Consider the following 14247-nt stretch of genomic DNA (forward strand, 5'->3'; position numbering starts at 1 on the left):
CACTCGAGAGTGAACCTCCGGACCCAACTTCGATAACATTGAATTTTGGTTGCATAAAAAAAGATATTTCGAATAAGTGACTTCTAATTTTATACAGTGTAGTATTCAAGATAATAAAGTCATTAATTTTTTTAAAAAAATAATTAATGAAGCATAGTATGGTAAAAGAATTGTGGATTTATGCATGGAGTTTCGATATGTAAATGGGCGTAGAATTGAGTGATTACAAAACAAAGCGTAAAAACTTGATAGCCATAATATTACGTATAAACTGAGACAAGGAAAATCGCCAAATGCGTGCAGCCAAGTTTTTCAGCAATCGGTCTTCTGGTTTTTCGCTGTCCATTGTGTTCAAAACTGAATCCATAGCCATAAGCTTACACTGCCCTACCTCTACATATAACCAAGAAGCAAGAGCTTGAACATTGCCAATGCAGACTTCATTTCATTTTCAGAAATTGTTGATTACTTTTACCAGTTTTACACATTAATAGTCTTCTTTATCTTTTCTACTCGAAATTATGGCGATCGATAGAGGGACCCTTACAACCCTTGCAGGCATTTGCGGTCAGTCCTCCAGACCCTTGTAACTTTGCATGCATGCATGTGAATATCGACTCATTGATATATCGTCTTTGATCTAATGGGTTTGATTTCTTATAAATTTTTCAGGAAACATCATCTCTTTCGGCTTGTTTCTTTCCCCACTGTAAACTTTCTCCACTTTAAAGAGAAGTTAATTAATTGATATTTTGGTTCATTAAATTTGATTAATTAAATATGTTTATGAATTAATATTGCAGCCCAACACTGATCAGAATATGCAAGCAAAAAGCAGTTCATGCGTTCAAGCCTGATCCATACTTGGCTACCACTCTGAATTGCATCATGTGGTTGTTCTACGGGCTACCCCTTGTCACAAAAGACAACCTGTTGGTTATTACTATCAATTCTGCAGGTCTTATAATGGAGTTGGGTTATGTCACCATCTTCTTCATCTATTCTCCCTGGGCAAAGCGCGTAAGGAATTATATATTCATTCATTCATTCGTATTATTATTTATAAATACACTATTTATTTCAATGTACAATTATCAAATTTGTATAATTTCAGAGGAGAATTACGTATGTTCTTATCTTTGAGGTGGTGTTCGCCGCCGTTGTGGTTTTCGTCACCTTGTTTTTCTTCCATTCTCTTAAAGATAGAGCCATGATAGTGGGCATTTTGTGCATCGTCTTCAATGTAATTATGTACACTTCTCCTCTAACAGTCATGGTAAGTCATTCAATCTTTCATCGCCAAATCTGATAATAATTTTTGTCCATTATTGTACTAACCGTGTTCCATTTTCTTGCAGAAAATGGTGATCAAGACAAAGAGCGTCAAGTACATGCCCTTTACTCTCTCATTAGCAAACTTTGTCAATGGCTGCATCTGGAGTCTTTATGCAATTCTTAAACGTGATACATATGTCTTGGTATGATAAGATTCAAAAAGAAGAATTAAGTTGAAATCAGATATAATACTTTGTCTAACCCAGTACTCGTCTTTGTAGATACCCAATGCTTTAGGAACATTATCTGGTGTAGTGCAGCTAGTGATGTACGCAGTTTACTATAAAACAACAAATTGGGACGAGGATGATGAAGAAGATATACCACAAGAAGTCCAACTCTCCAATAATGCTTGAATACCACTCCATTGGCAGCTTCCAGCTTTCTAAATTTTGGTGATAAATTTCTGTATTGAAGAGTAAAATGGACAATAATAAGAGCTGTAACATCCGGCTGTAGATTCCTACTTGAAAGCTTCCTTTTGTCTTCTTGCTTCAGCTGTAACAGAACCTTGAATGATTAAATTTTATTCAGTATCAAACAAGTTTATGCCGCCTCCATCAGTTTTAGTGGTTGTTTTATCATAATTCTCAACCAGAAATTGGATTAATCTTTTATAGTGATAAGAGCCTAGACTCATTGGAGATGGCAATTCAAATTGCAAAATCGGGTCTTTGACTTGCTCCTCTTTGAATGGGGAGGAGATTCCACAATTGAAATAAGAACGAGAATAGAAATAACTAAAATCCTCGTAGTCAGAGACGAGACAAGAATGAAGATAAATATATCTCTAATATATCTTCTCTCTTATATATTTTATAAACTTTTACATATTAAATTACTTATAAAAGTTTTGGATTATACATCTAATAAATATTCTATTATTTTTTTAATAGGGATAAAAAGAAAAGTATAGAGAATTTTCTCTATGATGATGGGAGGGAAAGGAAAGAGAAATTTTTCCCGTGGAAAGGGGATTAGGATTCTCCATTATCCCTATACTGGGGACAAGGAAGGGGAAAGGTTTATCATGTGGGGACTATGATGGGGATTAAAGTATTCGACCCTTCCCTGCTCCATTGTCATCTCTATACTTCATATAACATTGTCTAAAAAAGGCATAAAACTTAGATATCTTCATCATTTTTTATCTTTACAGCGCAGTCAAGCGCAATTCTTCTTAATTTCATACATAGTTGAATGTAGTTTCTGATTGGATCAATATAGTAATATTCACTCAAAAGTTAGATAAATCCATCAAATGTTGTTCTAAAGGAAATTTTAACCAACTGTTTACAATCTCCAACATACTTCATTATGTTTTCATCACGTTGGATCCATTTTCTTTGGAAATGAACAGAAGTATAACCAACTATTTTGATTATCAATTCTACAATGAAAAATTTTGGGAAAAAAATTAAACATTTATAAAAAAAAAAAATTTACAATAACTATTTATTGATAAATATGTCACCTCTAATTTTTCAACATATATTAAATACCCTTATACATTATTTAAAACCAAAATATTGATTTCATATCTTGGTTAATATCGAAATGACTCTTATATTTTTTTTGAAATTTCATTTTACTCCCTAATATATTATAAAACGTTGAAATGCACCATTTTTTATAACATATATGAACTTGATATTTTTATAATATCATAAATACCCTCTTGTTGTTTGTGTATTGTTTTAGCAGCCTTATGTTTGTGTCTAATTTTTAATACCCCTTTATATTTATTTACAATTTTATTTAACCCCCTCAAATATTGTATTATATTGATATGCTCCTATATTTTATCAAAATATCTCTATATATTTCTAACATTTCATTTAAAATGTTCTTAAAATATTTAATATCAAAATGTCTCCATATTTTTTTAAGATTTTATTTAACCCCATATAATTACCTAAAATTTTATTTAACACCATTATATGTTGACTTGTATCAAAATACATTTATATAATTCTAACATTTCAATTAAAACCTTCTTACACTGTTTAATGTCATAATATCCCCATATTTGTCTAAAAATTTCATTTAAGCTGTTATAATTATCTAACATTTCAATGAACACCCTCATAAATTGACTTATATCAAAATACCCCTATATTTTTCTAACATTTCATTTAAAACCTCTATATATTGTTTAATATCAAAATGTTCTCATATTGTTTTAATATTTTGTTTAACCTCTAAATTATTATCAAATATCCAAATGCCCTATTTACATAACATACAAACTAAATTTAACAAATAAAATTAAGTTTTGAATTAAGATTTGTATAAATACTTTTATCTCACGGATTGACTTCTTTCGACTCAAATTCATAAATACAAATATTTTTTTCTTCCAAATAAACCCATAATATCAAATATTGAGTAAAAATAAAAGTGAGAGTGAGTGTTTGAATGATATGAGAAATATATGCAAGTGAGAGTTTATATAGAAGTGGAGAAGGGTAATTTTGGTATTTTAAAAAAAATTGGGGCATTTTTGTTTAAAAGTTTGAAACGTGGGCAGTTTTACTTAGGAATAGATAAAAAGGATATTTTTACTTAAAGGGGGGCAAAATGGGTATTTTTGCAAATAATAGAGAGGGTGAGTTAGTGGTGTGAGTGTAGTTAAGTGAGTGAAAGTATTGAGTTGAGTTGCCAGTTTGTGCATTGTTAGTGAGTGGTGTAAGTTTTTGTGTAAGCGTGGCACCATACAAATTTATAATTGTTCAATATTAATTAAATTATCTTTTTAAAATCATCATTTCTGTTTAACAAATAATATCAAAGTAGACAGTTAGGGATTGGGATAGTGAAAATTTTGAAGGTCATTAGGATCGTGATCGTAGAAACTCTGAAGGTGGTTAGAGACTGTAGCACACAGATCGAGTAATTAAGAGTCAAGTCACATTGAGACTCTATTGGTATATAGTGTGGGATTGTGAAGTTAATTAGTTGGAGACCAAGCAATTTATCATTTATATATATTTCTCTCTTATATATAAATGTTTTTGTTTTATAATGAAGAGAGAGATTAAGGTGAATATACTAATTTACATTATGATTTGTATTTATCAGAAAATTATCCACAGCAACTGGAATTCTGAATTGAGATATGGATAAAGTTTTACAGTCAATTAAAGATTTCAATAACACTGTAAAATTTACTTACCTAAAAGGGATATTTAGAATAATAACTGACTTTTAATTTATACAGTGTATAGTATTTAACATAACAAAATCATTAATTTTTTTAAAATTTTACTGAAGCACACTTAAGTTAGTAAAAGAATTGTGGATTTATGCATGGAGTTTTGATATGTGAAAGGGAGTAGAATTGAGTGAGTATAAGAGAAAGCGTAAAAACTTGATAGCCATAATATTTACATATAAACTGAGACAAACAAAATCGCCAAATGCGTGTAGCCAAGTCTTTAGCAAAGCACAAATAGCTATATAATTCAGCAATTTGTCTTCTGGTTTTGCGCAGTCCATTGTGTTCAAAACTGAATCCATAGCCATAATCTTTTAAAAAAGCGCAAGAGCTTGAACATTGTCAATACAGACTTCATTTTCAGTAATTGTTTATTGCCTCGTACCAGTACTACACATTAATCGTCTTCTTTTTCTTCTGTACTCGAAATTATGCCAATCGACAGAGGGACCCTTACATACCTTGCAGGCATTTGCGGTTAGTCCTCCAGACCCTTGTAACTTTGCATGCATGCATGTGAATAAAGACTCGTTGATATATCGTCTTTGATCTGATGGGTTCGATTTCTTATAAATTTTTCAGGAAACATCATCTCTTTCGGCTTGTTTCTTTCCCCACTGTAAACTTTCTCCACTTTAAAGAGAAGTTAATTAATCGGTATTTTGGTTAATTAAATTCGATTAATTAAATATGTTTATGAATTAATATTGCAGCCCAACACTGATCAGAATATGCAAGCAAAAAGCAGTTCATGCGTTCAAGCCTGATCCATACTTGGCTACTACTCTGAATTGCATCATGTGGTTGTTCTACGGGCTACCCCTTGTCACAAAAGACAACCTGTTGGTTATTACTATCAATTCTGCAGGTCTTATAATGGAGTTGGCCTATGTCACCATCTTCTTCATCTATTCTCCCTGGGCAAAGCGCGTAAGGAATTATATATTCATTCATTCATTCATTCATGTTATATGTACAATTAACAAATTTGTAAAATTTCAGAGGAGAATTACGTATGTTCTTATCTTTGAGGTGGTGTTCGCGGCCGTTGTGGTTTTCGTCACCTTGTTTTTCTTCCGTTCTCTTAAAGATAGAGCCATGATTGTGGGCACTGTGTGTATCGTCTTCAATGTAATTATGTACACTTCTCCTTTAACAGTCATGGTAAGTCATTCAATCTTTCATCGCCAAATCTGATAATAATTTTTGTCCATTATTGTACTAACCGTGTTCCATTTTCTTGCAGAAAATGGTGATCAAGACAAAGAGCGTCAAGTACATGCCTTTTACTCTCTCATTAGCTAACTTTGTCAATGGCTGCATCTGGAGTCTTTACGCAATTCTTAAACGTGATACATATGTCTTGGTAAGATAACATTCAACAAGAGGAAGAAGTATTAAGTTGAAATCAGATATAATACTTTGTCTAATCCAGCATTTGTCTTTGTAGATACCCAATGCTTTAGGAACATTATCTGGTGTAGTGCAGCTAGTGATGTACGCAGTTTACTATAAAACAACAAATTGGGACGAGGATGATGAAGAAGATACACCACAAGAAGTCCAACTGTCCAATAAAGCTTGAACAACACTCCATTGGCAGCTTCCAGCTTTCTAAATTTTGATAATAAAATTCTGTATTCAAGAGTAAAATGGACAACAATAAGAGCTGTAACACCGGGTCTAGTTGTTTTGTCTAGTTGTTTCAGCTGGAACAGAACCTTGAATAATTAAATTTTATTCATTATCAAACAAGTTCATGCTGCCTCCATCAGTTTTAGCAGTTGTTTCATTATAACTCAACCAGAAAATGGGTTAATTTTTCAGAATATGAAACTTGAGTTATCAGGTTTAACTACCAATTAAGAGACGACAAATTCAGCTAATATAATCATCACAATAATGTTTATTCGTTAGCATATAAAAAGGGGTGATCTTACAGGAGGTAAGCAAGGCCATTCTACCACCACACTGGCAAGTCAAATAAATACACAAAATAGAAATGCTTTACACCATTCAGTGGTGCAGCTACTCAGGCTGTAGAATTCACCACTCTCCTCTTCTTACTTTTCATATGCTAATTCATTTTCCTTCATCGTGTATATATTTGGATCTCTTGGACATAAAAAACACCTCGACCCTACAACTGCTTCAAGGCCCTCGATACCTTCTAAAGCAGAGACAACCGAGACAACCTTGAGCCTGATCAACAGGGATCATACCGCCACCCTTTGATGTGTCAATGGCCTCCATCATTTTAACTACCTCATCCATCTCAGGCCGTTTATCAGGATTAGCATCCCAACATCGCTTCATTACATTTGCTAGAGAACTTGGACAACATCTTGGAATCTCTGGTCTCAAATTCTGTTTCAAGATTGATATAATTAGAATCAAGAAACTAATAATTTTTTTGGTGTAATTAGTTTTTTCAAAGAAGCCTGATTTTAAAGATAATTCATGTTGAATAAAGAAAAAAATAATTGGTGTACAAGAAGACATAATACCTGGCGAACCACAGCTGAGGTGACTTCTGCGAAACTGAGGTCAGGATATGGCATGTCACAACAATATATCTCCCATAAACAGATGCCAAAACTGTATACATCACATTTTCTGTTATATGGGTTGCCATTGAGAACCTGAAACCCACCCCTTAATTTAATGAGTCACTGATCACTTAGTGTTTCAATAATAATTTGTGCTTTTTTCATATTTAGTTCAAGTTCACCCACATTCAGCTTAGGTGATTGCCCATTAGAAATTGCCAATATAAAGGTGCATTCTAATATACAGACAGCTATTGTTTATCTTTCTGAAGAACCACAGAAAGAGAAGCAAGCACTCAAAATAAATTCTTATCATCCAAGATCCCATATAAGTTAACACAAAGTCATACAACAAATATAATATAAACTGATAGTAAAACAAACAATAAAAGTAGACTTGATACCTCAGGAGCCATGTACCCAAGAGTTCCAGTCTCTCCAGTCATATCATTAGGATTTGAAGCTTCAACACGAGCAACGCCAAAATCAGCAATTTTTACAGTACGGGTCTTGTCCAACAGCATGTTCTCTGTCTTTACATCTCTGTGAACAATCTTCTGTGAATGAAGGTAACTCAACCTACAAAATATAACAGATTCTGCGACCTTAATTCCCTAAGAGACAAAATTTCAAGCCCATACATCACCCTTTCACAGAGAACAATGGTAGCAAAAGTTAAAAAAATGACAAACAGAATTGGGATAGAAGTAGATACCCCCTAGCAATATCCAGTGCTAGCTGCACAACCACTTTGAAAGCCAGTTTTCTTCTCCTGTTCTTTATGAGGTAAGATTTCAGAGCACCCCCAGGAAGATACTCAACAACAACACAACATACGCTACTCGGCAAGCTAATTTGACCATTTTCAGTTTGTATTTGTAGGTCTGATGAGCCCATTGTCGCCCCAATAAACTGGAATGAGTAAAAAAACTACCGACTTTAACTCTTGTATCTCAGACAGTAACACTTGCACGTGCAAAACATTTTCTTTGAGAATACAAACAACAAAAACAATCATAAGCCTTTTACATAAATCCAAACAGGTTTCTCATTCTTATCCCTTTAAATGATCAGCTATATGACATCTGAACAAAAGGGAAAGCCACCCCGACACTGCAAATCTTTTACAACTAACCTAAAAGAATAACAAGACCACACCACTGATGACAGCCTTGAATACTTTTTCTCAAATGCTCAGAATATGATATTATTGGCTTCAAGATGTAAACCTCTGGATGGAAGTGGGAGTTAATCGAGATTAGTGTCATCAATATCCAAGGTGTTTTCAAAAATTGTGAATATTAACTTTTTCTTTCCTTTTTATTATCTTTGACCACAAAAGCTAGCCATGCAAATTCTCCTAAAGTTGTAAAGCTTTTTACAAGCCAATGTTATCCAGGTTCTATTTCGAAAAAGAAAATCCAAATAAAGAAATTTTTTAAAAAGTAGAAACTGACCTTCGTAACATTAGGATGATCAAGTTTATGCCAGACAGCAACTTCTTGTGTAAAAGCTAACCTTAACGAGTTAATCTCAGCTTCTGTCCGATGGCCTTCCTCTCCCCAATCAAGCAACTTAACTGAAAAATATGAAAGTGATCAGGAAATTACTGTCAGTGAAACTAAAATAAATTACAAAAGTATTACTGCAATCAAAATAATAAAGAGGGACATACTGGAATTAAAAAAAAAAAAGAATAGATCTATCTTAGTTGGATTAAAATCTAAGAAACTGATAAAAATCATAATAATTGCTATTATTATTTCAGAATTGGCATTCCAGCTACCAGCTACCAGCTATCAGAATTGACATGATACAAACAGATGGGATCACATGACAGTTGAGAAGTCCAAAACCATACTAGTTCAGACTGTAACCAGCAGACTTCAACTCAACCCCGCGCATGAGTCATGGATTTCATAAGATTCCATTACCATTCCAGTCACCAAAAACTCCATATTAGTCAACAATAACGAAACACAGAATTTTAATAAGAGGATCAACTATAAACAAAATCAAACAACCAAAATAATAAACAATTATGGACTCTGTATTAGTTGTTTAAATCAAAATATGCAAATTTAGACATCAGAAAAGGGGGCAAATGGGCCTTTAAATCTAAGAAAAAAATTGAAATGTAACTAATAACAGTTAAAGACGAAATTTTGAGCTGAGCTAAAACATAAAATTGGAGATAGTAATGATGATTAAAAAGTGACTGACCAGCAACATCCTGACCATCGCAGATGCCACGGTGGACAGTGCCGAAGGTGCCTCGGGCAATGACACTCTTGATGATGAGTTTAGTAGGGTCGATCTCCCAGTCTTGTCTTTGTTGCTTCTTAAAAGAATTGGGCGTCGCTGTAGCACCTGCCGTAATCAAAATATTGTCATCAGAATTACTTCTCTTGGTCTTTTCCAGAGTCAATGCTCTATTCAAGTGTCTCTCGAGCTCATCTAAACTTTTGAGATCAATCTGATCTGCTCTCACGAACCCATCATTGTTTTCCTTCATAGTTTCGATTTTCCCGGCTGAAACTCTGTCGGCCTTCTTCTCCCCTACTTGGATTTAAGTCTTTCTGGTTGCCGTGTTGTTGTTAATGTTCCCTTGTAGCTCTGGTTATGTTTTTTCCACAAAGTTTGTTGAGTGTTTCAAATGAGAGCATGTGGCACATGGCATTGCCTGAACACAGCGTGTGCTCCTGATCCACTCTCTTATCTCACTATTTCCCTTGCGTCTTCTTTTTCCTGTTTATTTATTATTCATCCCTCTAGATTATATGTCCTTCAAACCCTTGGAGTTAGAATATTTCTCATTAACCTCCCTGGAAATTTTTTTTTTTTCTAACGGATATTAAACTTTTTGCCACAAAATGGTCCCCCCAATACAAATTTATCACACTTTTCACACACTAAATATTTATACCACAAAGTTGGTTGAATGTTTAAGCTATCCTTATCTTCAATCTTCTGAATACAAAGGAATGAGAGTCAGCCTTTTCATAACAAAAAAGAGATATATCATTCAAAGATCTTGTTGGAAAATAATCCAAATCTAAGTCAATGTTAATTCATATCTCTTATGTATTTTTCTGTTTAACAATTGAAAATCAAAACATGAATGTTAGACAAAGTTGGTGATTTATGTGAACTATAATTCAAGTTATTTTTTATGTTATGATTTCATGTTGTTATATTGTTATAATATAGTTGGAGTATTAATAGTAAAATTGCGAATAAATTGACGAAGATCCAAGTAAATTCTAGATTTAAAAAAATGAAGAACTAGTAGGCAAGGTTGCCAAACATAGGTGTTCTCGCCAACCCATTTTTCTAGACCCATGAATTCCCAATTAGTTATCCAAGGTTATCGTTTTATGTTTCATTTTTAGTTTAAGCAAAAGATGGAAAAAGTTACATTTAATGTTCGCTATAGAAAGCAATGGGTTTTAGGTGATGACAATGTGATTAGATTTGTCAGTAGGAATGAGAGACCGATCTGCATTGACATGAGTGTTAATATCAAAAGATTTGTGGTGAAAATATGTTATCATCTTAAAATCTATCGAAGTCAGTCAAATATCTCGTATTTATCTCTATTGATGCATCAGTAAGTCCAATTGAGATTATAGACAATAATGATCTTGAGTATGTGATGGTGGTAACAAGAAGTTTACGAGAATCAACAAAATTCTATGTTACCAAGAGTCTTATTGAAGGATGAGACAATCAATAAGCTAAAAATGTTCATGAAAAAGAAAATGAGGATCATCCAATAGACAATTAGTACATCCACAAAGTTTCCAAGAGTATAGTGTGAATCATGGTGATAATGATAATAATGACGATGTGGATGAGGATTATGAAGTTGAAGGTAATGACGATGATGACCATGATGATGAATTATCGGAGTTTGATGATGGTGACGACATGTATTGTGTACTAAGTCAACATGTTCAAAGAAGTCAAACCAATGTTGTAATGATGGGGCCAAGTGTAGGGCAAGACATTATGGCTCCATAGATATTAGAGCATATACAAGTCATAATCATAATCTTAATCCGTTTCAGTGGATTCTTGAGCCCGTCGTCAACGTTGAGAATGTAGGTATTAATAATTAAGAAACACCACTAGACAATTGTCGAAAATTAATGGGCTTTTATAATTCAAAGATAGAATTGAAAATATTATTTCAAACATATGCATTAGAGACAGATATTCAATGAAAAGTTAGTTACTCTAATAGAAAACCATATGAAATTTAATGTGTACATGAACAATGTCAATGGCAGGCACGAGCAAGAAGGAAGGAGGATACAGACTACTAGATATTACCACGTATGAATGACATACACATTTGTCCACTAGATCAAATTTTGTCATACCATAAATAGATTGGTGCAGAGTCATTGGGAAACATTCTTAAATCAATGTTTGTGTTTATTGCATTTATCGTCAAAAAGAAATTATCTTTGACATGGCAAATAGGTACAAGATCAACATTTCATACATCCAAGCATGGCGTGCTAAGACATATACACTAAATGCATTACAAAGATCTCTCGAGGAGTCTTTTATGCTTTTTCTTGAGTATTGTCACAATGTAAAGCTCAAAAACCTAGAAACAGTAACACATATTGATATTAATAGAGAAAAAGGTTTTAGTTTTTCTTCGTGGCTTTAGGTTATTTGATAAAAGGGTTCTATCAATTCAATCACCCAATGTTTGCATTGACATTTCACATTTAAAGGCAAAGTATCTTAGGTCTCTTTTCAATTATGTTGCAAAAGACGACAATACTCAAATTTATCCACTGGCCTTTGTTATCAGGCACAAGGTAGGAATCGATACCTAGGCCCCGTTCCTGAGATACTTACATATGTGCATCAGTAGTGTTCTAGACTTGACCATTATTTCTAATAGGCATCATTCAATCATTATGTCGGTGACGAATGCAATGTCTTATACCCACCATGGTTTTTTTAAGTACCACATAAAAGGCAACATATGTACACAGTTCAAAAAAAACCAAGCATTTTGAAATATTATTTCGGAGAGTTGTTAAGGCATATTGCATTAGTGAGTTGCTAAGGCATATCACATCAGTGTCATAAATAAATTATGTCCTGGTTTTTGTCCTTGATGATGGTCACGATGTTCATCTTCATCTAAAGCGTCATGTACACTCAAAATTCGAACGTCTCATGGAACCTGAAGGCCTTGTCTTGGTAATAGATTGCAAATTCCTAAAAAATTTACCAAATAAGTTATTACAATAGCATAAGATCAAAAAAAAATTATAAACACAATTATACCAAAGGTTGAAAAACAAGTTAGCGAGGTCAACAAGGAATGGTTATCGACCTTGCCAACTGTTCTTCCAAATAAAGCCCAAAACGTCAACTAAAGTCATGCTCAACCATACTCTAACATATCAAAACCAATAAATCACATCTTATTCTCCTACCAAATCCAAAATCTAATAAAATTATGTAGAAATTTAGAAAAAATGTTGATTTGGCTTGGCGAGGTCACCAACCTATTCTTTCCAACACTATAGCAACGAAAACATAAAACATGCTCCAACATCATAAAACATGCTCATCCAAATTAGAAGCAACAAAACAACAAGATTTCTCATACCCAACCCTTAAATCTAACAAAATAAGACTTCCATAAACAACAATTTATTCAACATGCCTTCAACGGGAAAGAAACTCATCTATCATATTGCCATTGTGTTATCAAAGTTGTCTACCAATCTTGGATGTTGTGTCATCATCGATTGTGATCAGTGAAGGCTTTGACGCAATTTATTTCAACCAAACTTTGTTGTTGCTTCAAGCAAAGGGTCACAAGTGTTGTTTTCCAAATATTTGCCCACAAGAAAAGGGTCACAAGAGCAAGAATGGTTCACACGTCTACAATTCAAGAAAGGGTATTTTGAGGTTTCTGTAGGTTTTGTGGTAGAAATGTTAAACATTTGGAATGTGTGGTATTTACGTATAGACAGTTACTTTTTATAGTAAAAATTTTAAAAAAATTTCAATTTTGAATTTTGAATTAACGATAAACTAACACCAAATCATATGATAATATAATCTAAGTATTTTATTGGATATTTAGAATTAGATATACATAATTTTATTGATATTAAATATAGGGAAAATTAGTGAAATTAGAGTTTTCTTTTTTATTTATTCAATAAAATTATGTACACCAGATTTTAGTATATGCAAACTATTTTTTTAATAATATTATATATGCAAACAAATATATAATTTTATACATAAATAATAATATGTTATCATACGATTAAATAATTTTAAATTAAAAATAAAATAATATTTGATTACATAATAATATATCATTATTTATATATAAAATTATACATATTTTTTATATACATAGTTCTTTTTAAACTATTTTATTCATGTTATTATTACAATTCAACCTAATGTGTCAAAAGGTTAAGATAAATACTTGCATATACATATATATATATATATATATATATATATATATATATATATATATATATATATATATATATATATATATATATATATATATATATATATATATATATATATATATGTATGTATGTATATGTATGTATGTGTATGTATGTATGTATGTATGTATATATATATATATATGTATGTATGAATGTATGTATAAAATTCTTTCCTTATAAAAAAATAAGAATCTTCAATTAAGTTTCTATACATATTCAATTAGATAAAATTAAAAACAAGAAATCCATATTAACTTATCTGTATATATAAGTATAATGTTTATTATTTACATAAAGTTAAGTTAGATAATTTTGTTTGTTCATTTTATTAAAAACTTTGAATCTACTCACCATGGAATATAAATGAATTATAGTTTTTATATTCTATATGAGAATAGAGTATTAGGGAGGTTAGTGATGTAGGTTTAATGACAGACCCAAAATTTTTGTGAAAGGGTTCACTTAAACAAAATTGATATATATATATTGTAAAACTTAGTGAGTTATTATAAGTATATTACAATAATTTTATTATATTCTTTATGTTTTAAAATCATTATATGATACGTAAAGGCGTCAATTGGGTTAAACCAACTAAAAGCCGAGAAAAAAGCTTGACATGAAAGTT

General features: G+C 32.1%; 3 protein-coding genes across 3 annotated transcripts; 2 read left to right on the forward strand and 1 right to left on the reverse strand.

Annotated features, from left to right (window-relative positions):
* Positions 1-473: 473 nt before the first annotated feature.
* LOC123204966 (bidirectional sugar transporter SWEET5-like) lies at positions 474-1739 on the forward strand. The gene is made up of 6 exons (XM_044621790.1): positions 474-567; positions 673-709; positions 804-1020; positions 1115-1276; positions 1359-1478; positions 1557-1739. Exons 1-6 carry the CDS (start codon positions 522-524, stop codon positions 1689-1691), a joined length of 717 nt encoding a protein of 238 aa, XP_044477725.1. The 5' UTR covers positions 474-521; the 3' UTR covers positions 1692-1739.
* A 3244-nt stretch (positions 1740-4983) lies between these two features.
* On the forward strand, positions 4984-6137 carry LOC123204779 (bidirectional sugar transporter SWEET5-like). Its single transcript, XM_044621579.1, has 6 exons — positions 4984-5029; positions 5135-5171; positions 5266-5482; positions 5555-5716; positions 5799-5918; positions 6003-6137. The coding sequence occupies exons 1-6, from the start codon at positions 4984-4986 to the stop codon at positions 6135-6137; spliced, it is 717 nt and encodes a 238-aa protein (XP_044477514.1).
* A 292-nt stretch (positions 6138-6429) lies between these two features.
* Positions 6430-9807, reverse strand: LOC123203897 (serine/threonine-protein kinase STY13-like). Its single transcript, XM_044620368.1, has 6 exons — positions 9325-9807; positions 8559-8680; positions 7817-8013; positions 7506-7680; positions 7060-7194; positions 6430-6919 (listed from the first exon to the last, which is right to left on the reverse strand). Exons 1-6 carry the CDS (start codon positions 9614-9616, stop codon positions 6704-6706), a joined length of 1137 nt encoding a protein of 378 aa, XP_044476303.1. The 5' UTR covers positions 9617-9807; the 3' UTR covers positions 6430-6703.
* Between the last annotated feature and the right edge of the window lie 4440 nt (positions 9808-14247).

The sequence above is a fragment of the Mangifera indica genome, chromosome 20, assembly GCF_011075055.1.
Source record: "Mangifera indica cultivar Alphonso chromosome 20, CATAS_Mindica_2.1, whole genome shotgun sequence".
In the NCBI taxonomy this organism is placed as follows: domain Eukaryota; kingdom Viridiplantae; phylum Streptophyta; class Magnoliopsida; order Sapindales; family Anacardiaceae; genus Mangifera; species Mangifera indica.

What these genes read in the sequence shown, in the direction of transcription:
- LOC123204779 (XM_044621579.1), top strand. Translation starts at nt 4,984, where the DNA reads ATGCCAATCGACAGAGGGACCCTTACATACCTTGCAGGCATTTGCG. An exon ending in GGCTTGTTTCTTTCCCCACT is followed by an intron (nt 5,172 to 5,265) that starts GTAAACTTTCTC and finishes TTAATATTGCAG; the next exon opens with CCCAACACTGATCAGAATAT. An exon ending in CTTCTCCTTTAACAGTCATG is followed by an intron (nt 5,717 to 5,798) that starts GTAAGTCATTCA and finishes ATTTTCTTGCAG; the next exon opens with AAAATGGTGATCAAGACAAA.
- LOC123203897 (XM_044620368.1), bottom strand. Translation starts at nt 9,616, where the DNA reads ATGAAGGAAAACAATGATGGGTTCGTGAGAGCAGATCAGATTGATCTC. An exon ending in ATCATCCTAATGTTACGAAG is followed by an intron (nt 8,014 to 8,558) that starts GTCAGTTTCTAC and finishes TACTCATTCCAG; the next exon opens with TTTATTGGGGCGACAATGGG. An exon ending in GCACTGGATATTGCTAGGGG is followed by an intron (nt 7,681 to 7,816) that starts GTATCTACTTCT and finishes TATATTTTGTAG; the next exon opens with GTTGAGTTACCTTCATTCAC.
- LOC123204966 (XM_044621790.1), top strand. Translation starts at nt 522, where the DNA reads ATGGCGATCGATAGAGGGACCCTTACAACCCTTGCAGGCATTTGCG. An exon ending in GGCTTGTTTCTTTCCCCACT is followed by an intron (nt 710 to 803) that starts GTAAACTTTCTC and finishes TTAATATTGCAG; the next exon opens with CCCAACACTGATCAGAATAT. An exon ending in AACGTGATACATATGTCTTG is followed by an intron (nt 1,479 to 1,556) that starts GTATGATAAGAT and finishes TCGTCTTTGTAG; the next exon opens with ATACCCAATGCTTTAGGAAC.